The following is a 24871-nucleotide window of genomic DNA, read 5'->3' on the forward strand; positions in this document are numbered from 1 at the left end:
CATACTTTTATTGTCATTGAAATCGGTAAAATCGCCATTTTTTAATCCAATGAATTGATCGCGTGCTCTATTTAGAGACCCCACACCCCCACCCACCCACTGTTACAGGAGGCAGTGTCACATGCCTTCCTGCAGTGTCTTAGTCCACAGTACATTGGAGTCTACATTGCACCATAGAGAATCTACTGTTTATTTTATAAATACTTGTCAAATAATGGTTTCACTTAAAGTTTAAATTAGAAAAGTCAAGTTTCATGGTTCAATGGTGTTCTTAATAGAAACATTAATTACGAACGCACCTCTGTCTTATAAAAGAATCTACGGTTGATTTTATAGGTCCTGCCTTCTGCTTGTGCGGTGATAAAATTTTTCAAATGCACTTGTGATGTTAATTTGTATAAAAGTGTTAACTATGGTTAAAATCAGACTTCCTTCTTTAATTGTATTTTTTCAATTATCAATTTTCAATACTTATCAGATGCATTCTAATACAAAACCTACATAAGAACACTCCCAGACACATCAAGTACCTTTATGTGAAATTTCCAAAAAAATTGTCCCTGCCGTTTCCGAGTCCATAAAGAATGAAATTACACACACACACACACACACAAAAAAAAAAAAAAAAGAAGTAAAGTTCCTTTTATATAATACTAGCCTGGCTGCCTGGCGTTGCCCGGGTGTTTGGAGATGTGTGTTGAGTAAAAACAAAAAAGTGGTAGTAGGTAGGCAGGCTCGAACACATAGGAGAAAAAGTATGTGAAAAAAAAATGTGACGTGTTTGCTGTTGCGCCTATCGCCAAATCGGAAATGATGAATGTTTAAATTAAGGCTAGTCAATCGAAAAGAGGGGATGACTTTCGAAAATATTGCCAAAAAAAAAAAAATCGACCTTCCCTGTAGAAAAGTGCCCAGTTGAGGATGAAGGAATTAATGTTTTTAGCCAATTTTTTTATATTTGTCATCCAAAGGGTCGAGCTTCAAAACGATACCGATCTCGTTAAAATCCGTCTCATCTTTCGATAGTTTTAGACATACATACATGATGATTGCTGCATCTTTCCAGATGATCGCCGTTACATTAAGTTCTCCCAATCTTGTTGTCAATGCCATCTCATATGACTCTGCACTCCCACTGCAGATTTGCACATCTTGAAGCAGTTGGTACATACAAATTGAGCAATTTCCACTGAGTTGACTTCTGGAGGTTTAAGGGTATTCCTATGAACAATCACACGTCTTCTCAAACCAGCAGTAGACTTGCAAACTTTGTTGCATGTTAAACAGATCGTTTGGTTCGGACTAATAGGTGCAAAGTTGGCCCGAGTAGGAGTTTTGTGCGACTTAAGGTGGTTGACGTAACCAGCTTTTGACAAAAGCACTCGTTCACAAGTGTCGCATTTCCGGATCTGTGTGTCATGGTTAAGACGATCAATTAAACCTTTGCGAAGCTTTCACTTCAGATTGCTGTGGGCCTGCTTTCTTTTCTCTGGGGCATCACAACTTTCACGTACAAGCTTCACTTCGGCTTTTGCAGACTAAGTTCTTCCCATGTGTCGATGTTGATTTGTAAGACTTTCAAATTATTCTTTGTAGAGTCCCAGATCCTCTTCCTAGACTTGTGTTGAGGTCGCTTGCCATTTTCCAGCTCCCTGTAAAAAATTTGTTTTGACAGCCTACAATCTTTCATTCGAACCAGATGGCCCGCCCAACAAGTGTCTCAACACTAGAGCAACATGCTCTCACAAGGACTTCAGTATCGGGTACTTGTGCTTACCACTTGATGTTTAAGATACGTCTCAAGCATTTTTGGTGAAATCGTTCAAGCCATTTAATGCGCCTTTGATGCAATGTCCATGTCTCCGATGAATACAACAGTGTGGTTAGCACACAGGTCTTGCAAATGCAGATCTTAGTCCTGTCTGTGATGCCACGACCAGACCACACTCTCTTCTCGAACCTTCCAAAAGCTACAGATGCCTTCTGAATTCGTCTGCAAATTTCAGTGTCGAGACAGCCACCCCTCGACAGAGAACTACCAAGGTATACAAATGAATCAACTACTCCCAGTCTAGCACCACAAACCATGATGTTCGGCTCCACATATGACTGGCCCGGTGCAGGAGTGAACATCACCTTTGTTTTAGACAGACTGATCCTCAGACCAAAGGCAGTGCATACATACATACATACATACATACATACATACATACATACATTTAAACAGGCAGGTGAGAATTATATTATAGATTAGAGATTTATGTAACGTATTACTAAAAAGATTTTTTTTGCAGATTGAATTACTAACGAATATTTTATATCCTATTTTTTTATTTTTTATTTTGCTTTAAGCAACCACGTATTCAGATATATGTTTCTCGTATAGACAGTCGCTATGCTGCAATATTTTTAGTGTGGTTGTATTGGGTCAATATTTATTCTTGACCAATTTTGCATAGCAAAAATTATTTAAAAATTTGGCACATGGTCAAAAAAGAGAATGGTCCGGGTTAGGGTCATGACTAAAGCTAATTGATCTAATCTAACTTGTTTCTACTATCATTCTTTAACCGCCAAAATACATCTTTTATAATATACATCTTTCACCGTATGCATCTTTATTCAATCACCAAAAGAATTATACAATGAAAAACCTAGTTTAAGCCCATATTTTAACAATATACGATGGGGGGGGGGGATAAAAATCTTATATACATTTAGGAATTATATTTATGATGAAAAAAAAGCGTGTTAATAGACTCTCCCCATTACAAAATTGTGTCAGATACAGTGATTTGCGAGTCGAAAAGGTTGATGTGGACCCCCAAATTTTATTCACTATGCACCTGCAGTCTGCACCTCATACGAAAACCTTGAAAGGTGACCCGCATCTCTGGCAAATCAGACAATGTGTTACCTAATTGGGAATTAAATGGGGAATTACAAAAATTAAATTGAGGTAGAAAAAACCGAGATGGAGAAGGACAAACTAAAACGGGACCCAAATGATTGGTTATATTGAGTTGGATCACAAAAATTTGGACGATTATATTTATAGTCAGGGGTGATAAGAATTGACTCAATCAGGTACCAAAATCGTTGTATAAAATATAATTAATTTCTTTTTGAATTTTTAACATAAGACCAAGATCAAGATTTTTTTCTTTCTTTTTCTTCTTTAGCAAAAGCGCTTCCCACTGTTTCTTTGCTTTCGTAAATTCAATTTATCGACATTTGTCATCCATTTCTAGTTTTCCTCCTATGGAATTCTACCAATAGTCTTAAATTAATCCTAAGTTTAGGTGACAAATAAAACCGCCTCCCACAAAAAATACCGAAACAATAAACTAAACTAAAATAAACTAAAATAAAATAAAATTAAATAAAATTAAATAAATAAATAAATAAAAAATAAAAATAAATAAAAAATAAAAATAAATAAATAAATAAATAAAAAATAAAAATAATAATAATAATACTAATACTACTACTACTACTACTATTACTACTACTACTACTACTACTAATAATAATAATAATAATAATGACTACGACGACGACGACGACGACGACGACAACAACAACAACAATAACAATAATAATAATAATAGTAATAGTAATAGTAATAATAATAATAATAATAATAATAATAATAATAATAATAATAATAATAATATCGGTCTCTTACCTCCATTTGCAATCTTCGTTTCCCCTGCAAAATCAAAAAAAAAAAAAAATGAAAAGAAAGAAAAATATAACATAAATTGCTTGCGAAAACAAAAAAAAAGACGTTCTGTTCGAATATCTGCGTACGTGACGGCGGCTTGGAAATCTCCATAAGTACTGAAATTATGTCTATTTATCTTATGTTACAATTTCTGTTTTATTTTCCTCTGGTCAAAACCTAATTTTAAAAACGAATCTGGCAAAACTGTATTGGAATTACTAATAACGAAAACGCAATGAAAAAAAAAAACAAAAAACAAACCCCAAATTGTTAACTATTACCAAAGGCAATAAAAGTTAATATCTACGTCTTTGCATATTTGTTTGCGTGTGTGTGTGTGTGTGTGTGTGTGTGTGTTTTAAATTTAATATAAGGTTCCGTTCACTCGGATGTAGTTAGAGCCATAATCTGAAACGGTTGCAGCCGTTTTTCCTGAAAATCACCGACTTATTTTTCGTCGTCACTTCAGCCTTTCAATAAGGCAGAAAGGAAATTTTGGGTTTGTATTACTGTACACATAGATTCGAAAAAGTTGTCAAAAAAACAAATATATAACAAATAAATGTTATCAAAGGCAAGATAAATTACTTTTCTACCAAACTGGATATATTTTTCGTGTTTTTATTCAATATAACATGTTTATTCAGCTCGAAAAGCATACAGTGTTTACCGATGTATTGGAAAATTCAAAATGGCGGCCGCGGCCGACTCCCTCTTTAACACGGTAAGTTCGGAAAAAGGTGTAATAAATAATAAACTAGACAAAATACTGTTAGAAATTCGCTCAATATATGTTACCGTGACATAAGTTGACATATATTCGGTGGTTTTTTCATAGTATTTTGTCTAGTTTATTATTTATAACACCTTTTCCCGAACTTACCGTGTTAAAGAGAGAGTCGGCCGCCATTTTGAATTTTCCAATACATACATCGGTAAACACTGTATGCTTTTCGAGCTGAATAAACATGTTAAATTGAATAAAAACACGAAAATTATATCCAGTTTGGTAGAAAAGTAATTTATCTTGCCTTTGATAACATTTATTTGTTATATATTTGTTTTTTGACAACTTTTTCGAACCCGAAATTTTTATTACGTTTGAAACAAGCATTTATCGTATGTTTGTTTATTGCGCACACACACAAAAAGATGAAAAACCGGTTAGTTAACAGTTAAGAAATCGTGAACAAGCAAACAAACAAAAGAAAAACAGATAACGGTACTTATACGACAGAATACGGACTACGTTATCGTCTGCATATTGTTTGCAGGTTACGTAAACTGCTAGATGGCGAAACGCTTAGCAATGAAATCGCAGCAGACGATAATTGGCAAACGAGATCTTTTTTATTAAATTTTTAGATGAAAATACATATCTAATCCCCTCCCCATGTTAAGAATGGCTTTCTACATAATAGCGTTATTTCAGTATGGTCGATCCGTAAACTGCACAAATACCTTTTTTAATATTGAAATTACTCTACGATGACTTGTCGATTATGTTTTCCCTTATTTTTTAACTGTTTTATAGTCTTTAAAACATTGATAATCCGAAAACCGGTAAAAAAATAAATAAATAAAAATTGTTCGGCACCTCCCGGCGATTCATGTAACCTGCTTAGAATATACCGACGATGATGCATTCTGTATAGGTATTCAAATAACTTATACTAAATGCAGTATATTTTAATTATTTACGGGTCCGTATTTTATTAAAGTATGGGAATTCATTGTAAAATTTATTATCTCTAAATTTTCGTTAAATTGACTTATTGACATACGAAAAAAAAAAAAAAATGAGGATGATTGCTTAAATGTCGGAGAACTTGAGGCTGGAAAGCTAAAAAAAAAAAAAAAATACTCTACCTCTAACCACAAGTCTTTTGCCATTCGGACTTAGTGGTAGAGTGAGTTATTTTGTGCTTCCTGAAGTAACACATTCTTTAGGTGTTTAAATATATTAAAAAAATGTAAAACACGCATTTTAGGTAGAAACACTATTACGTGTAATGTAATTACGTGTTATGTCGAAATTAGTAAAAATTCCAAAAATTACGAAAAATGATCGAATAGATCCTCTAGAATTACTTCTTTTTTTTTTTTTGTAAAAAAAAGAAAAAACAATCATCGATCGACTATTTTCTAATTTGAAATAGAGAAAGTGAAGTAAAAACAAGAAAAGATAAATCAGCTTGTCATATGGAATTGGCTGGCATGAACAAAACTAAAACCTATATTATTATTCGATATATTTTATTTTTTTTCTTGTAAATATTTTTTTCATTCAATCATTTTTTCGTAAATTTTGGATTTTTTTTACTATTTTCGACATGGCATCGTAATTACGTAATACATATATAATACATTTTTGATTGGCCTTTTGGACAAGATCAAAGTGTAGTATCTGTTCTCCATATGCTGCACTTCTATTTCTTGTTCTCTTTCCGTGGAGGAACAGTCCTTCACGACTGAGACAATTTTTTTTATTTTTGTACCTTTTCTCCACGTTAAAAAACGACCCTGGTGTCTAACTCTGTCCCGTGGAGAGGCACTGTAAATAGGTATAACGAACAAGCACCATTTTTTTTTTTTTACTGTTTTTTGGGCAGTTTGGTCGCCATCTTTATTTAGTGTTTGTTTCTTGTGCCACGAAGAAAGTTTTTAACGAAATAAAATGTTGAAATAAAAATGTCTTACAGTACCCACACGTTTAAAACATAATGGTCTGTAGAAAATTTAAATCTACGGAGTTTCTTATAAATTTCTGCTTCCAAATCTAACACTTATCGTTGGTTAGTTTATGACATTGAAGTGGTATTTTTACCTTCTTACATCAAGTGGCTCGTGCCTTGTCTGGAGCAATTTTCATTAAAAATATTTGCTTATTTATTTATTTCATGATCTCTTGACTACTTACTATTCAGCTCTTTTAACACAAATATTTTGGCAAATTTTTACTATCACACACATCGGATGCTTTTTTTTTAATTTTTTTTTTATTTTTTAAAATATATTTATTAGCATGAGGGCGAGCTTTGTTAACTATTCTGTACTCTTAAAGAATATCATTTAAATTTTTTGCTAAAATCTGAAGTGGGCGTATGATGGCGATTACCATAAATTTTAACGACGTTTGAAAAAGGGTCACCATTTCGGTCGGTCCCCTTTTTGGGGCACCTCCGAAATTAGAGAGAGAACAAGAGTGCTGAAAAAGAACGGTTGTGGAAAAGAAAACATCGGGTTTTAATTAAGTGCGACGAGACTTTAGGATTGATGATGTTTTATAAAGGTTTCCAAGATTTAGGGGTACAAAGAGGATGGTACAGTTTCTTCAATAAAAGTCTTTACCCAGGGAAACTGGTCCGTCGCGTGTTGATGCTTCTATCGTTTCCGCATGTATGAGAGAGTTTTTATTTATTTGCTTCCCCACTGAGCAAATTAGGCACAAGGCCGTTTTTTAATGTGGAGAGAGAGGGGAGAGGGAAAAGGGGGACCAGCTCCCGAAAGGTGGGAAATGGGAGCTGGATAGTAACTGTTGGTATGAAGGGTTGCCCCTACATTGACCAAGGTCAGATATGTGGGGTTACCCCCACATATGGTCTTTGCTAGTCATAGCTTGCAGCATCTTTTGGAACAGATACTACACTTTGACCTTGATGCCCGGGCCGCCCCGCATGTATGAGAGAGATTTCTTCTTTGTATCTCCCTCCAAGACAGTCCTCTATTCCGATTGGCTGAAACCTCTGGTGACGTTGAGAGAAGAAAGGAAGGGAAAAGTAGAAGAGTAGGGAGAAAGAGAGAAATAAGGGAAGCATACCGTAGTAGCATCATAGTAGTAGTTCACTACAGGTGTAAATAATAAAAATTTACCAATTATTTTCATATTCTTTACAGAACTGAAAAGATTTACCTTTGAAAATATATTTGCGGTTTTATTGCTTTTTAATCGTCGTTTCTTTCTTTGAGGTATGACAATTAAAAATGGCAGTATATTAGATTGCCTGTTGTGATGCTTGGGGTGTAATATTTTTTTCATCTGGATATTTTTTTTGCTTGGACTGAGCTGAAGTGACCCATATATATGCATAGATATATAGAGAGAGGCTACTAGACCAAGGAGTAACCCGCTGGATTATAAAACATAATTCCTTAAACTTGACGTCACTTAAGAAATCAGCATCAGCAGTTGCAGCTGCTTTTAAATAAAATTAAACGTCAACATCTTTAGACAACCATCATGTATCCTTTATGACATCATCTTTTTTTGCTTGTTTGTTTTTATTTTCATTAATTTCTTTCGGCATTTTTTTAAAATTTTTAATAAATATCTTTATTGCGGATAATCAAATTTTTTTATAATAAATAAGAGCAAGAACTGCGGTAGAACCCCGGGATACGGCATTAGAAATTAGTAACAAAATATGGTACAGTATACAGTGCCGGCAAAAAGAAAGTCCGCACTTGTAATTTTTTCAAAAACTGCAAATTTAAGCTAAATTTAATGTAACTGTTTAAACAAACTATACCTCATTTGATTCGCCTTTTAGTCCTCTATAATTTTACCTGTTCATATTTGACATTTAATTGAAATATTCTAGTGTTCACGTAAGTTTGAAAAAATAACTTCAAATTGAGGAGGCAAAAAGAAAGTCCACAGCAACAAATTCGCTTCAAAACAGCTTAAATTATCGCCCCCAAATCAGTTTAAAATATCCACTAACAGGCAACAAAGAATCTCTAATCATAATTGTTGTTGTTCCAAGTTATACAACGTAACATTTAGTCCATATGCCAAGACTTTCTTTTAGTGATCATCAGGAGCTCATTAATCTCCACATTTCTGGTTTATCCAATCAAGAAATCAGCCGCAGATTCAAATGTGATGAGAAAACAGTACGAAAAACTGTGAAAAAGCACCAAAACACCGGAACTGTGCGTGATGTCCCTAAATCTGATCGTACTAGAGTTACTTCTAACAGGGAAGATTATGCTATCAAAATCCGCAGCCTAAGAAACAGATTTGAAACGGCTCCCCATATCCAACAACGGTGCAATCTTGTTAAAAAAACGGTGCAATCCTGTCAAGAACAGCTTAAAGGAATTTAATTTGCGAGAATATGTTGCAAGATGCAAGACAATGATTTCTGTAAAGAACAGAAAGCGCTGTCTAGACTTAATTTTTTTTTTTTTTTTCATGGGGGTCACCCCTTATCAAGGCCTGAAGGCCACTCAGGGATAAGAGTTATTGCGTGTACAGTAATCAATGAGATAGTGTTGTAGTAATCATTAGTATTGGAGGTTTTGATAGAGTGTCTTACTTAAGGGGGCGGTTAGTCAGGAGTTTGTTTATGTTGGACTTGAAGACGTCCAAGTTGTAATCAGGTGGGAAACAGGCAAGCGACAGAGAGTTCCACTGGCGTGCAGTTCTAAGAAAGAAGCTTTGCTCATGGAATCTGCGTTTGGATTTAGGCACAGATAAAGAGTGGGGAAAATTATTGACAGTAATTTCAGCCAGACGGGTGTTTCTCGTAAAAGATTGGTGAGGAGGGACGAGGGATTGGAGCTCAGACGAGCACCTGCCATGGAAGTAACGATAAAACAAAGACAGGCTTGCAACGTCTCTTCTGTGGGAGAGAGGTTGCAGGGAAGAGAAAAGGGCATCCCCCACTAAACCCCGAAGTCTATTTTGTACTCTGTCAAGGCAGGATAGGCTGTTTTTAGCAGCTCCTGCCCAGATGTGGCAGCAGTACTCCATCCTTGGACGTACTTGGCTTTTATACAGATAGAGAATTGCATCAGTAGTGAGATATCTTCTGGAGCGGTAGAAGGATCCCACCATTTTCCCAGCGTCCCTGGCAACAGATTTGATGTATGTGTTCCATTTCAGATCAGGAGTAAAGATCAAACCCAGAAGCTTCTCAAAACATGAGCCTCCCCAAGACGAGAGCAATCCATTTCAAGTGATGCCAGATGGGGATCAGAGCGTTGATGATGTAAAGATAGAAGCTTGATTTTGGATGCATGAAAAGTGACCAGCCACCTCTTCCCCCATTGTACCACGTGCTCAAAATCAGAGGAGAGAGAATCAGAGAGAACTTTGTCATTTACGGCCTCTGATGAGTTGCCATAGATGGTCGTGTCATCAGCATAGATGTCAACGAATGATTTAAGTATGTGTAATGATCATTGATGTAGATCAGGAAGAGAGTTGGGCCCAGGATGGACCCCTGGGGGACTCCAGCATTAATACTGTGGGCCTTTGATTTCTGCCCATCAATCACTACTCTTATGAACTGAGAGAAATGATTTAATGATTGAGAAAACATTTCCAGTAATACCGTAGCTGGAAATCTTGTGAAGTAGGCCCTTATGCCATACCTTATCGAAGGCCTTAGATATGTCAAGAGCAATTGCCCTGGAAAAGAAACCTTTGTCAAGAGATTCACTAATCCTATGTGATATAACCGTTAGCACATCTGCTGTAGATCTTGCAGAGCGGAAACCATATTGCATGTCAGTAAAAAGGTTGTTTCTGTTGAGGTGGTTGACTACTTCTTTATTTATTATGGATTCCAACAACTTACTCATGACATACAGAAGACTTATTGGTCTGTACTGAGAGGGAGATGACTTTTCACCTGAATTCTTAAATACAGGGCATACTGATGAGGTTTTCCAGGGTGTTGGAAAGCACTTCTCTTTAAGGTAAGGCTTAAACAGTTTTGTAAGTATGGGGGCAAGTTCTAGTTGGAGCTTTTTCAGCACTATAACTGGAATGGCGTCAGGGCCAGTTGCTTTACTGGAATCAAGGTTCTTGATTAGCTTGGCGACCTCACACACAGATATTTGTATGTTGCATAGCGTGTTGTCTGTTATAGGAGGACATACAGGGAGTTGATGGTCATTGTCGCATAGGGTAGAATTAGCGGCACAGTTCTTGGCAAATAGTCTGGCCTTGTCTGATGCTGACGAGATGACCTCAGGTCCATTGATGATAGTTGGGATAGAACGCACGCTTCTGTTCAAGATCCTGTTTGCTATTTGCCAGAACTGGTGGGAACCAAGCCGCTGCTCAGCTACTTTGGATGTAACAGACTAAGCATATAGCTCTCTTGCATTTTTTATTACTCTTTTACAGTGGTTGCTGGCAGTCCTGAAAGCAGCTTTAGTCTCAGTACATCTATTACATTGCTAGCTATGGAAAAAGCGATTTCTGTGCGTGATGGCAGCAGCACATTCAGGGGAGAACCATGGCTGGCTGTTTGGTTTTTGTTGGAATTTTTTGGATGGTATGAATCGATCTATGCCTACAATTAACCATTCGGTCAGGTCTGATACTATAGAGGATACATCCTTTTTGAACATGGAATGCAGAGGTAGGTCAGATATGAATGTACGGAAGCTATCTCAGTCAGCCATAGAGTATCGATATACAGTACGGTGGAGAGGTACGTCTGAAGACTTATTATATTTCATTTTTATCTTAACTGCTACAACGGAGTGGTCAGAGGATCCCAGAGGAGATAGAATGGAACATGAATACAGCTCAGGGGAAGTTGTGAGGAAAAGGTCTAGAAGGCTTGCATATTGACCAGGTGTATCGGGCACACGGGTGGGTTCGTGAACAATCTGAGTGAGGTCATAGGCAATGGCAAAATCATGACAAAACCTCTACTCGTCATCGGTTTTATTTGAGTGGGTCAGCCATTTCACATTATGGACATTGAAGTCACCACAAATGTGAATATTAGCCGAAGGATGAGCAGACAGGATGTGGTCAATTTTCTCAGATATGCTCTTAAAGATAGTAACCCTACTGTTGTGGGGGCGATAGAGGGCAAATATAAATGCAGTGGTGTAAGCTAGTGCAACCCGGAAGCACATATAAGGTAAATTAGGGTCTTCTCTGGAGATATCCTTACCACATGGAAAGCCATCTTTAATGTAGGCACATATTCCATGCCCATGGCGATCTTGGGAGTCAGATTTAGATGTTAAGTTGGAGTATCCTTTAATTATGAATTCGTCTAGAGAAGTGGTTGGCCCTATGCCAGTTTCACTTAGAAAGAATATGTCCGGTTTCTTCTCCTGTAATTGTGTTTCAACCTCTGGAAGGTTGGAACGTAGACCCCTGATGTTGGAGAAGGAGACCTGGTAGTAGGGGTCTACCTTGGAGGATGGGGTTCTAGGTTTATTTGTGTTTCTCTTTTGGAGATTTGTCATGATTGTTGAGGTTTTGGGGTTTGTGGAGCAGGTCGATAGACTTGGTTGGAGCAGGACAGACAGGGAAAATAAGAGAGAAAAAAGACAAAATTTTTCTTTTTCTTTTTTTTTTTGTTTTGTGGCACATGATAAGGTAAAGCCGTAACAATTACCCACTAGTATGGCATCGAGAGGTCCTACCAGAAACTACTGTATGGTCCAGAATCCATTCACCAAATGGCAATACAGCAGCCCCGGTACTTTGCACCTGCTGATAGGACAGCCTCCTTAGTGGTTAATCCTTCATCTAATGCAATGAAGATTATGACTCTTCATATTGGTTAAAAGTACTTTTTAGCGGTGAAAGCAAGTTCAATAGGCTAGGCAGTGATGATAGGCAGTACGTTCGTCGCGGGAAAGATGAAGAATTTAATCCTAGGTGCTCAGTTTCAATGCTTCAACGTGGTAAAGGTTCAGTTTGGGCATGGGGCGTTATTAGTGCCAATGGTCCAGGGTGTATAGTTCGCTTGCAAGGTCGAATTAATTCGACCAGGTATATTAATATGTTGACTGAGCATTTTCTACCCTATTTTGGTCGGAATTTGGATGATAATCCCATCTTCATGCAGGATAATGCCTCCATTCACACAGCTGGCAATATCAAGAGGTTTCTGGATGAGCATGATATCCCGTGTTTGGTTTGGCCTGCACAATCTCCAGACCTCAATCCTATCGAAAACGTATGGCATTACATCAAGCAACAGCTAAGCAATGATAAAATTTCAAATTTGGAAGAACTTTGGACAAAAATTAAAGAAAAGTGGGATTCCCTTTCACCGGAGTATTGCTGCAGTCTAATTCAAGGAATTCCCAAAAGATTGCAGGCTGTCAAATTGCAAAAGGGCTATACTACTAAATATTAACTAGTTTATTGTGTTCCTGTTGTATTTGTATTGCATTAATGTTCTAAAGTTACATTTAAATAACAATTTTCCATTGTGCGGACTTTCTTTTTGCCTCCTCAATTTGAAGTTATTTTTTTAAACTTACGTGAACACTAGAATATTTCAATTAAAAGTCAAATATAAACAGGTAAAATTATAGAAGGATAAAAGACCAATCAAATGAGGTATAGTTTGTTTAAACAGTTACATTAAATTTAGCTAAAATTTGCAGTTTTTGAAAAAATTACAAGTGCGGACTTTCTTTTTGCCGCTTGTGTATAATGCACATGCATATAATCAGATATCGTTATAAATAACACCATAAGGCGGAGTAAATACCGTAACCAGGTGCCGGGAAAACATCATATTCAATATCGTAACCTTAAAAAAACGTATCTTGGGGCTCCGTATCCCGGGGTTCTACTGTACTTATAAAATGGGAAAATGTTCAACGTCAATAACATTTCATTACAACAGACATTAAATAATAGTTAACTAAAAAAAAAAAGAAAAGAAAAAGAAAAGGTCCTGGATATAACCTTTAACTATATCCGATGGTGAGGCCCCAGCTTGCGGGCTTTGCATAGTGTGGAGCCACCTTTTAATTGCCATTGCTGCCAGGTCCACTCTAACCTGGAGTGGTAGTACCTGTTAGGGTCTCAACTATGAATTAAATAGAAACCGACTTTTAAAAAAAAAAAAAAAAACAACTTGCTACTCTATTAAAAATATTTTCTTCAAAATCACAGGATTCGGCATTAAATAACCTGAAAAGGGTTGATATGCCGTAAAACAAAAAGAACCAACCAACCAAAAAAGAAAAATGGTGATTATGAAGAGTGTATCAACAAGGGCAATAATCCCTAACTCAAATGGGAAAATGTTGAATGACGATAACACTTCAAGAATGTAACACTTGTCGTGATTCTGCAGATTTTGACTTCCAGCTATTCCAAATATAACCCTTTATTTAATTCACTGGGTTTATTTTGTTTTTTGTTTTTTTCTCATTCTGTCAACAAACTAAACTTTTGATTATAATTTAAATTCTACACACGAAAAAGTAAATAATAACCAAGGCAATAACTCCTACCTAAAATGAAAAACTATTCAATATCATTAACACTTCAGGAATGTAACAGCAAACATTAAATAATACTTAACTACAAAAAAGAAAGAAATTGAGAGGCAAATAATCTCTATATAAATAAAGTAGCCGCAGGAATTCCCCTCTGAAAAAAAAAAACGTATCTTAGATTTGCAACAACAGATGCCACATACAAATTCAGGATAATAGCCGCTATCTTATGTAGCTTTCGAACACCTTTGCAGACACATTCAATCTTGATAATAAAATACGACATTAGATCCTAGGAGCAAAACCATCACAATCGCAAACTCGTGAGAGGAAGCGATACCTATTTTTCCCTCTAAATATTTAGACTTACAACCGCTACCATTTGATACCGGGAGGAAGTCTACACGTTCCACAGATTCTACGGTTACACCGACCGTAACTGGCTCATACATACACAGATATAACATTATCTTTCCCGTAGCAGAATAAAAAAAAATAATAATGTCTCCTTCGGGAAAGTCTACTGCCTCTGATTGATTGCTTGCTAATTCTCTTATTTCAAAATTTTACAAAACATCTACTACCACTCTCCCATAGACACCAGGACTTCTACTTCATTGGCTACATTTCTTCAGCACCTTTTTTCAGGAATGCGACCTTATTTTAACACGTGCGAGTTTGGAGTACTTTTTCTATATTTATTTTCGGTGTTAAAATTAGTTCAGTTTTTTTATTTATTTTATTTTATTTTTCTTATATATTTTTATCCTAAAGTAAAGTTTATTCTTCTCCGAGTATTTTTTTATCTACAAGTGTTTACGTCCTTACTTTTTTTACGTAAAGCAGAGCACACAATATCAAATAGCTTTATAATCATACTAATTTTTAAAGCTTTTTATATCTGATCATCCCTGTTCATAGTTCATAATTATATCAAGTCGATGCCGATCAGCGGCTGTTATTCCTTGGGTTTTTCCTTTGAATTTTTATTTTCTTGTTTTTTATATTAATTTTTGTGCGATAACAAACGTATGTATTTGCTCAAACCAACATCAAAGGAAACAAAGTCGATATATTTGATTGTACAAACACTTTCTCTTGCGTTCTCAGTACGCGACTTCAATAGTTTCATTGATTTACTGTTTACTGTGGAAATCAATATTCTGTACCTTGAACACGCTAAAAAACTAAAAAACTAAAAATAAAAACTAACATTACTATATGATGTTATCCAGAAGTCAATTTCTATACAAGTATCGGTTATTACGATTATTGTTTCAAATTCACATCCGGTTCTATGTTAATTTTTTTTTTCTAAATAATAAGGTTATTATTTTTAGAAGGCCCTTCTTAACATGGGCTTCCTTTAACTATTTTGTACCTTCACTTAACAATTTAATAAACAAAATATACCGTAAAAAAATCAATTAAAAACGAAAGAGAAGCCGGAATGAAAGATGAAACGGTAATCGTAAATATAACCCCAAGTATCAATTTAAATTAAGGTTTTAATTGATTTATTTGGCAGTCTCGGGACGATTAATCAGAATCGGGAATCGAAAAAAAATCGGAACTTTTGGGGATATTAGAATCGGTATCGGAATCGGAAAAAATGTGTACCTATATTCCGAATACCAAATACGATTCTTCTAATTGTAAAAATCAAAATCTTCCACTGCTGGTAGCAATTATGGAATAATAAATATTTATTGATTTTAAACTAATATTAAAAACGAAAATCTATAGATCAAACACTTAAAGTCTCTTTTTTTATGCTTGCGAAAATATCTGCACATCTAACATGTGTTTTTACGATAAATGGAAAAAATGACCACTGCATAGTTAAATACAGTAAAACTCCTTTAATTTGAACTTTCTCTAAAGTTGGACTTCCTCTCATTTGGACTTCTTCTAAACCTGGACTTTCTCTAAACTTGAACTGTCTCGTCATTGAAATTGTATTAGCATATTTGATGCGGAGTTGCAGTAAAACTGTTTACATGGTTTAGTCAGATATTGCGCAGAAATGTTAATATTGGTACTATGTAATTAATGTAGATTAGCTATTGATAATTAATTTACACTAACTATATATTTTTTTCAGATTGCTATATTTAAAATAGTGTAAAACAACCCATCACAATGGCTTGCAACTCTAAAAGAAAACAAGTGACACTGACTTTACTCGAAAAACGTCAAATTATAGAAAAATTTGATGCTGGAGTTGAAAATAGCGTTATATTGAGATATTATAAGATTGGAAGAAGTTTTACATCAAAAAGAAAAAGGAGGAAATATTGAAGGCTGCTCATTTCTCTCCAAATAAAAGACATGTCAAAATAAGGGCTCTTCGCAGACCAAAGCAAGTTGAATTCGATCGAATATTGCATGAGTAGTTTGTAGCAAAACGGAATGAAGGTGTAGCAATATCTGAGCCCATGTTAATTGCAAAAGCAAAATCTCTTAAGGAAGAGTTGAATGCAATGAAATGAAGGTATGAAATTCAGTGAAGGTTGGCTTGGGAGCTTTAAGAGTAGACATGGTATGAGACAATTAACAATGTCAGGTGAACAACGGTCTGCTGATACACACGCAGCATCAAATTATTGTGACAAATTCAAGACGACAATTGCTGATTATGGTTTAACACCAGATGATGTTTACAACACTGATGAAAGTGGCGCAAATTGGAAGTGCTTACCTACAAAAACATTAGCCGGATCCAAGGAGCAGAAAATAAAAGGATTCAAATTAAATAAAGAAAGACTAATAGTGATGGTATGCGCTAATGCTTCTGGAACTCATAAACTTAAGCTTCTTGTCATCGGAAAATCAAAGTGTCCCCGAGCATTGAAAGGAGTTTTGCCTTTACCAGTATCCTATTATTCTTCTTCACGAAATGGATTGATGTATCAACAGTTGTTTAAAAAATGTTTTTTGCAAGAATTTGTGCCAGTTGTCCAGAGGCGTTTTCTTGAATTAAATAAACCTGATTAAAAGTGCTTGCTTCTGTTGGGCTATTGTAGAGCACATCCCCCTAAGTCAGAACTAGTGTCATCTTGCAGGAATATTTTTGTGTGCTACTTACAATGTTATACAGGGGTTTCATTAGTATTGTTATTGTTCGTATTTCTTGTTATTGTTTGTTGTTACTGTTATTGTTATATCGTTCGTTGTTAGGACTTTTTAATAGTGAGAGTCTTAGAGTCTTATTAGAGTGAGTCTTAGTAATGTTGAAAGACTTAGAGATTGTTCGAGTTATAAAGATTCATATATATTAAAATGTTCGTACTTGGAAGTGTAATAGAAGCTCTTTGAGTGAGGAAACAGTGTTCAGACAGTCTTAGTGTTCATATTGTGTATGTAAGATGTGTATGTAAAGACATTCTAAACCACATGATATACAAGACATATAATAACAATTTTCACTTTACCTTTTGGTAGAATTACAACACAAAGACGACGTTTATAAAAACACATGATGGGTTTATTTCTTCTACCGACCGGCCGTGGTTTTCTGAGTCAAGAATTCAAAGCTTCACATTCTAAGTTTCAAAAGTGACCGTCTCGCTTCTAGACGTTCGAATCCCAACTGCAGACTATCGTCTGTCGTCCTCAAACTCTCTCCCAGTTTCTCCTCCTTAACTCTCAAATTTCTAACTATATCTAGAACTTCCCATTTTCCATGACGTCATACACATGTTAAAACATGTGTCTTCTTTCACGTGTTCTGGAAATGCGTGTCCAAAACTTTTTCCTTTGTTTACAAAAGGAATTTAACCTATATTCCCAGTAACCTATATTTCCAATATGTTAAAAACATGTTTATTAAATTATCTTGTAGTTGCATTCCTCAATTGAATTTTTCATAACAGAATTGACAACGCACATTCTTTTCTTGAAACTATTTTATCTCTAAGCTAAACAATGGTTTGTTTTACATTCCATTTTCTAATTCTCTCTCGTAATCTATTTCTAAACCTAATTTACGAGGTTCGAATTTCGTCTATTCTATTTCATTTTCATTTCAACTAAATCTCTCTTTTATACTTACATGAAACAACAACCTAATATGACTTCTCTCATCCAACCTATGGATCAAGGGATTATTTGGAACTAAAAATGTTTCTACAGAAATGATTTCATGATGAATATGATAAATAGTACCGTGAGTATAAGTGATTTTCAGCGCCATTTTACTATCAAAGATGCCATATTTTCTCTCGCAAATACTTGGAATCAAGTTCGAGCAAGCATGTTAACAAAAGCATGGGGTAAATTATGCCCAGCGCCAAAGGCTTCTTAACTGAAAGAATCAGAGAATACATCTGGTCTGGAAAAAATTCTTGAAACCAAACGGTTACCGATCAACCACACTATTCTTAAATCACTTAATGCAAATGATGTTAAAATGTGGGTGCAACAAGATGAGGAAACTATTGATCAATATCCTGAAGGCAGTAATGGTGATGAAAATAGCAACAGCTCCCATTCTCTTGACCCTAATGTAAATAATCAAGAACACTCTGATGAAGCAATATCATGGGATGATGCAGAAAAGTCTATGGAGACGGTTATAAAATTTCTAGAAAAAAGTCCTTACTTTAGTGACAACTATGTTTTGCAAGCAATGTCACTCCGAAGAGATATAATCATAAAGAAGATACAGAACTAAGAAATTGTAGATTTTCGTGATTACTTACGGAATACAATGGCAGCACCCGAGAGCTCAATCGATGAAAATAGAAACTGCAATGAGACTCATTCAATGAATAACTAAAAAAAAAAAAAACTGTATTTTACATAAATGTATGATTTCTGTAGATGATAACTTGGGTAATAAATTCCTAACAAGTAAGAGTAGATTTAATTTATTTTCAATGTTTTTGTTCCTGATAATAATATCTAACAATTTTTACTTGCAATATATCGTAAACTCAACTTAATATATACTTGAAGTATCATATAGCAATGAATTTCATTTACTATTTCTTAATTCTTAGAAAATAAAAGTTAACTGCAGCACAATTTTATCACGAAACGTGAACAGCATCCTCTAATTTGATGAAGCAGATGTTCAAATCATAGGAGATATACTGTATTTAGAAATTTATAAAAACCAAAATCAGAATCGGTAATTGAATCGGAATCTGGAATTTAGTACAACAGGTAACTACGTACGTATCAGGGAAAATATTGGAATCGTCCACTCACTATTATTTGGTCGATGTGACCTGGATGTTCCACTGTATATTTACGTGAAAAGGATGCTTAGTCCGAAAGAAATTCTTAAGGTGGAGAGGTTAGAGGGATTATTTCGAACGCCGTTCTTAACATGAGTGGTTGGGCGTTTATTGTGAAAGCTGCCGTTAACATAAGAGATAGGTGCGTTTATTACGAAAGCCGTTCTTAACATGGGAAGTTAGGGAGGGGGGTTATAGCCGTAAAAGGCAACTCTTTGCAGACAAGTATTCATAGGAAATGCCAGGCCATATGGACAATGTATTTATTTTATTTAAAATAATTAACAAAAAAAATTTTTATACATTTCATATTTTTAAGCAATATTTTCTGGTTTTCACCATTGTTTGCACGTTTGGTAATTAAAAAGTTACATTTAATCTAAAAATATACAACAATTAAGTCATGATTAATCATGCTTTCAAAAACAGAATCAACATTCTTCATATTTATCTAAAATTTAATTTTGAACCAGGGACCTCTCGAACTCTAAGTTTATAAAATCATAATCAAATGTAAATTTTATTTAAAAGACGGCGGGTTCGTCCGGGATTTGAACCCGGGACCTCCCGCACCCTCGCTGAAAATCATACCTCTAGACCAACGAGCCACTTCGTTACAACGTACGTGTTTACGTGACAATTTAATCTTAATATATACATCAATTAACTGATGATTAGTCAAACTTTACAGAAAAAATTCGTGTTTATCTACTATTTTATAAAATCATAATCACTTGGAAATTTTATTTAAAAGACGGTCGGACTCGTGCGGGATTTGAACCCGGGACCTCTCGCATCCTACGCTAAAATCATACCATTAGACCAACGAGCCACTACGTTAACCTGCACGTGTGTCCTTGACAATTTAAGCTACATAAATCAGGCCATTATTCATCACACTTTCAAGAAAAAATTCAATAATATTCATGTTTATCTACAATTTTATAAAATCATAATGACTTGGAAATTTTATTTAAAAGACGGTCGGACTCGTCCGGGATTTGAACCCGGGACCTCTCGCACCCTACGCTAAAAACATACCCCTAGACCAACGAGCAACACATTAAAACTGCACGTGTTTTCTTGAAAATTTAAGCTACATGCATTAAGTAATGATTCATCACACTTTCAAGAAAAAATTCAATAATATTCATGTTTATCTTCAATTTTATTAAATCATAATCACGTGAAAATTTTATTTAAAAGACGATCGGGCTCGTCCGGGATTTGAACCCGGGACCTCTCGCACCCTAAGCGAAAATCATACCCCTAGACCAACGAGCCACTTCGTTAAACTGCACGTGTCTTCTTGAAAATTTAAGCTACATGAATTAAGTCATGATTCATCATACTTTCAAGAAAAAATTCAATAATATTCATGTTTATATTCAATTTTATTAAATCACTAGCGGGGGTACCGCGCGTTGCCCGAGTGTTTGTTTCCGGGACGGGAGGGGGGAGTTTTAAAAAATGTTATGGTAGGTAAGTAGTAAGTAGGAAGGATCAAATCCGGAGTCATGAGTAAAAGTAGGAAAATAAAGTGTGAAAAAAAAACAAAAAAACATCTGCAACGTTAACAGTTCGGCCAACAAGAAACGTCCATTCCAGTTGTTTACAATAAAAAATAAAAAAAAGCAACTACGGTAGGTCGGCGCGAACGTGAAAATATAATGTGAATTGTCCAGCACGCTAACCACTACGCCACAGAGACCTGTAGCTTAGGTTAGTGATTTTAAGCGGAAATCATACCCCTAGACCAACGAGCAACTTCGTCAAACTGCACGTGTTTTCTTAACAATTGAAGCTACATAAATTAAGTCATGATTCATCATACTTTCAAGAAAAAATTCAATAATATTCATGTTTAACTACAATTTTATTAAATCATAATCACTTGGAAATTTTACTTAAAAGACGGTTGGGCTCGTCTGGGATTTGAACCCGGGACCTCTCGCACCCTAAGCGAAAATCATACCCTAGACCAACGAGCCACTGCGTTAAACTGCACGCTATTTCTTGACAATTTAAGCTACATCAATTAAGTCATGATTCATCACACTTTCAAGAAAAAATTCAATTATATTCATGTTTATCTACAATTTTATTAAATCACTAGCGGGGGTACCCGGCGTTGCCCGAGTGTTTGTTTCCGGGACGGGGGGGGGGGGAGTTTTAAAAAATGTTATGGTAGGTAAGAAGGAAGGATCAAACCCGGAGTCATGAGTGAGTAAAAGTAGGAAAATAAAGTGTGAAAAAAACAAACAAAAAAAAAACATCTGCAACGTTAACAGTTCGGCCACCAAGAAAAGTCCATTCCAGTTGTTTAGGAAAAAAAAAACGACTACGGTAGGTCGGCGCGAACGTGAAAATATAATGTTAATTATCCAGCACGCTAACCACTACGCCACAGAGCACTGCGGCTTAGTTTAGTTATTTTAAATAACTTCACATGAAAGAACTACGAAGCCAAACCGGTGTTCTCTTCTCAACTGTTCCTTGTGAACGATCCCCAAACGGTGTTAAGTGGTGGCAGGGGGAGGAGGAATTTTTGAGAGAGAAAATATTTTACCACTTCCATTGATCTTAACCGATTTTGGCCGTGACTTCTCAGCAGAAAAATTATAGAAATCTAAGATTATCGAGGAATTTGAGAAACAATAAGCCTATAACACAACTCAGATATTGTTCTGCCGTTTGTGCATATTATATTTGCATGAAATATCTTGATTTTTAATCCTATGAATGTCAAAATCAGACGGGAAAAAATGAGTTCATTTTATTTATATATAATATATATATATATATAGAGAGAGAAGATAATAACTTGGAAATTTTACTTAAAAGACGGTCGGGCTCGTCCAGGATTTTAACCCGGGAACTCCCGCACCCTAAGCTAAAATCATACCCCTAGACCAACTAGCAACACAGTTAAACTGCTCGTGTTTACTGGACAATTAAAGCTACATAAATTAAGTAATGATTCATCACACTTTCAAGAAAAAATTCAATAATATTCATGTTTATCTACAATGTTATTAAATCATAATCACTTGGAAATTTTACTTAAAAGACGGTCGGGCTCATCCGGGATGTGAACCCGGGACCTCTCGCACCCTAAGCGAAAATCATACCCCTAGACCAACGAGCCACTTCGTCAAAGTGCACGTGTTTTCTTGACAATTTAAGCTACATGAATTAAGTCAGGATTAATCACACTTTCAAGAAAAAATTTAATAATATTCATGTTTATCTACAATGTTGTTAAATTATAATCACTTGGAAATTTTATTTAAAAGAAGGTCGGGCTCGTCCGGGATTGGAACCAGGCACCTCTCGCACCCTAAGCGAAAATCATACCCCTAGACCAACGAGCCACTTCGTTAAAGTGCACGTGTTTTCTTAACAATTTAAGCTACATAAATTAAGTCATGATTCATCACACTTTCAAGAAAAAATTCAACAATATTCATGTTTATCTACAATATTTTAAAATCATAATCACTTGGAACTTTTATTTAAAAGATGGTCGGGCTCGTCCGGGATTTGAACCCGGGACCTCTCGCACCCTAAGCAAAAATCATACCCTAGACCAACAAGCCACACAGTTATACTGCACGCGTTGTCTTGAAAATTCAAGCTACATAAATTAAGTTATGATTCATCACACTTTCAAGACAAAATTCAATAATATTCATGTGTATCTACAATTTTATTAAATCATAATCACTTTGAAATTTTATTAAAAAGACGGTCGGGCTCGTCCGGGATTTAAAACCGGGGCCCCTCGCACCCTAAGCGAAAATCATACCCCTAGACCAACGAGCCACTTCGTTAATCTGCTCGTCTTTACTGGACAATTTAAACTACATCAATTAAGTCATTATTAATCACACTTTCAATAAAATCTTCAATAATATTCATGTTTATCTAAAATTTTAATAAATCGTAATCACTTGGAAATTTTATTTAAAAGACGGTCGGGCTCGTCCGGGATTTGAACCCGGATCGTCTCGGACCCTAACCGAAAATCATACCCCTACACCAACGAGCCACTTTGTTAAAGAACGCGTGTTTTCTTGAAAATTTAAGCTACATCAATTAAGTCAGGATTCATCACACTTGCAAGAAAAAATTCAATAATATTCATGTTTATCTACAATTTTATTAAATAAAAATCACTTGGAAATGTTACTTAAAAGACGGTTGGGCTTGTCCAATATTTGAACCCGGGACCTCTCGCACCCAAAGCGAAAATCATACCCCTAGACCAACGAACCACTCGTGTTTACAGGACAATTTAAGCTACATAAATTAAGTCATTATTCATCACATTTTCAAGAAAAAATTCAATAATAGTCATGTTTATCTACAATGTTATAAAATCATAATCACTTAGAAATTTTACTTAAAAGACGGTTGGGCTCGTCCAGTATTTGAACCCGGGACCACTCGAACCCTAACCGAAGATCATACCCTTAGATCAACTAGCCACTTCGTCAAACTGCTCGTGTTTACTAGAAAATTTAAGCTACATCAATTAAGGCATTATTCATAACACTTTCAAGAAAAAATTCAATAATATTCATGTTTATCTACAATTTTAATAACTTGGAAATTTTATTTAAAAGACGGTCGGGCTCGTCCGGGATTTGAACCCGGGACCTCTTGCATCCTAAGCGAAAGTCATACCCCTACACTAACGAATCACTTCGTTAAACTGCTCGTGTTTACTGGACAATTTAAGCTACATAAATTAAGTCATTACTCATCACACTTTCAAGAAAAAATTCAATAATATTCATGTTTATCTACAATTTTATAAAATCATAATCACTTGGAAATCTTACATAAAAGACGGTTGGACTAATCCCGTATTTGAACCCGGGACCTCCCGCAACCTAAGAAAAAATCGTACCCCAAGACCGACGAGCCACATAGTTTAACTGCTCGTGTTTATTTGACAATTGAAGCTACATAAATTAAGTCATGATTTATCAAACTTTCAAGAAAACAGTCAATAATATTCATGTTTATCTACAATTTTATAAAATCATAATCACTTGGAAATTTTATTTAAAAGACGGTCGGGCTCGTCCGGGATTTGAACCCGGGACCACTCGCACCCTAAGCGAAAATCATACCCCTACACCACCGAGCTACTTCGTTAAACTGCCTGCGTTTTCTTGACAATTGAAGCTACATCAATTAAGACATGATTCATGAAACTTTCAAGAAAAAATTCAATAATATTCATGTTTATCTACAATATTATTAAATCATAATCACTTGGAAATTTTACTAAAAGACGGTCGGGCTCGTCCGGGATTTGAACCCGGGACCGCTCGCACCCTAAGCGAAAAACATACTCCTAGACCAACGAGCCACTTCGTTAAACTGCTCGTTTTTACAGGACAATTTAAACTACATAAATTAAGTCATTATTAATCAAACTTTCAAGAAAAATTTCAATAATATTAATGTTTATCTACAATTTGATTCAATCATAAGCACTTGGAAATTTTATTTGAAAGACGGTCGGGCTCGTCTGGGATTTGAACCCGGGACCTCTCGCACCCTAAGCGAAAACCGTACCCCTAGACCAACGAGCCACTTCTTTACACTGCTCGTGTTTATTTTACAGTTTAAGCTACATAAATTAAGTCATTATTCATCA

The 24871-nt window shown here is 35.5% G+C and overlaps 1 protein-coding gene and 2 non-coding genes across 7 annotated transcripts in view; all 3 read right to left on the minus strand.

Moving 5' to 3' along the window:
- Nucleotides 1-24871, minus strand: part of LOC145286152 (uncharacterized) — a 484368-nt gene that overhangs the window by 33786 nt on the left and 425711 nt on the right. For all 5 annotated transcript variants that reach the window (XM_080134898.1, XM_080134897.1, XM_080134896.1 and 2 more), the window contains one exon: nt 3689-3712. In XM_080134898.1, the coding sequence (XP_079991024.1) occupies nt 3689-3712 (24 nt within the window). The remainder of the gene's footprint in view (nt 1-3688; nt 3713-24871) is intronic.
- Nucleotides 20410-20481, minus strand: Trnap-agg (transfer RNA proline (anticodon AGG)). Its single transcript has one exon. It is a non-coding gene; the product is annotated as a tRNA-Pro (tRNA).
- Trnap-agg (transfer RNA proline (anticodon AGG)) lies at nt 22274-22345 on the minus strand. The gene has a single exon. It is a non-coding gene; the product is annotated as a tRNA-Pro (tRNA).

This window comes from Euprymna scolopes, chromosome 10, assembly GCF_053919585.1.
Source record: "Euprymna scolopes isolate OS-2025 chromosome 10, ASM5391958v1, whole genome shotgun sequence".
NCBI classification, from domain to species: domain Eukaryota; kingdom Metazoa; phylum Mollusca; class Cephalopoda; order Sepiida; family Sepiolidae; genus Euprymna; species Euprymna scolopes.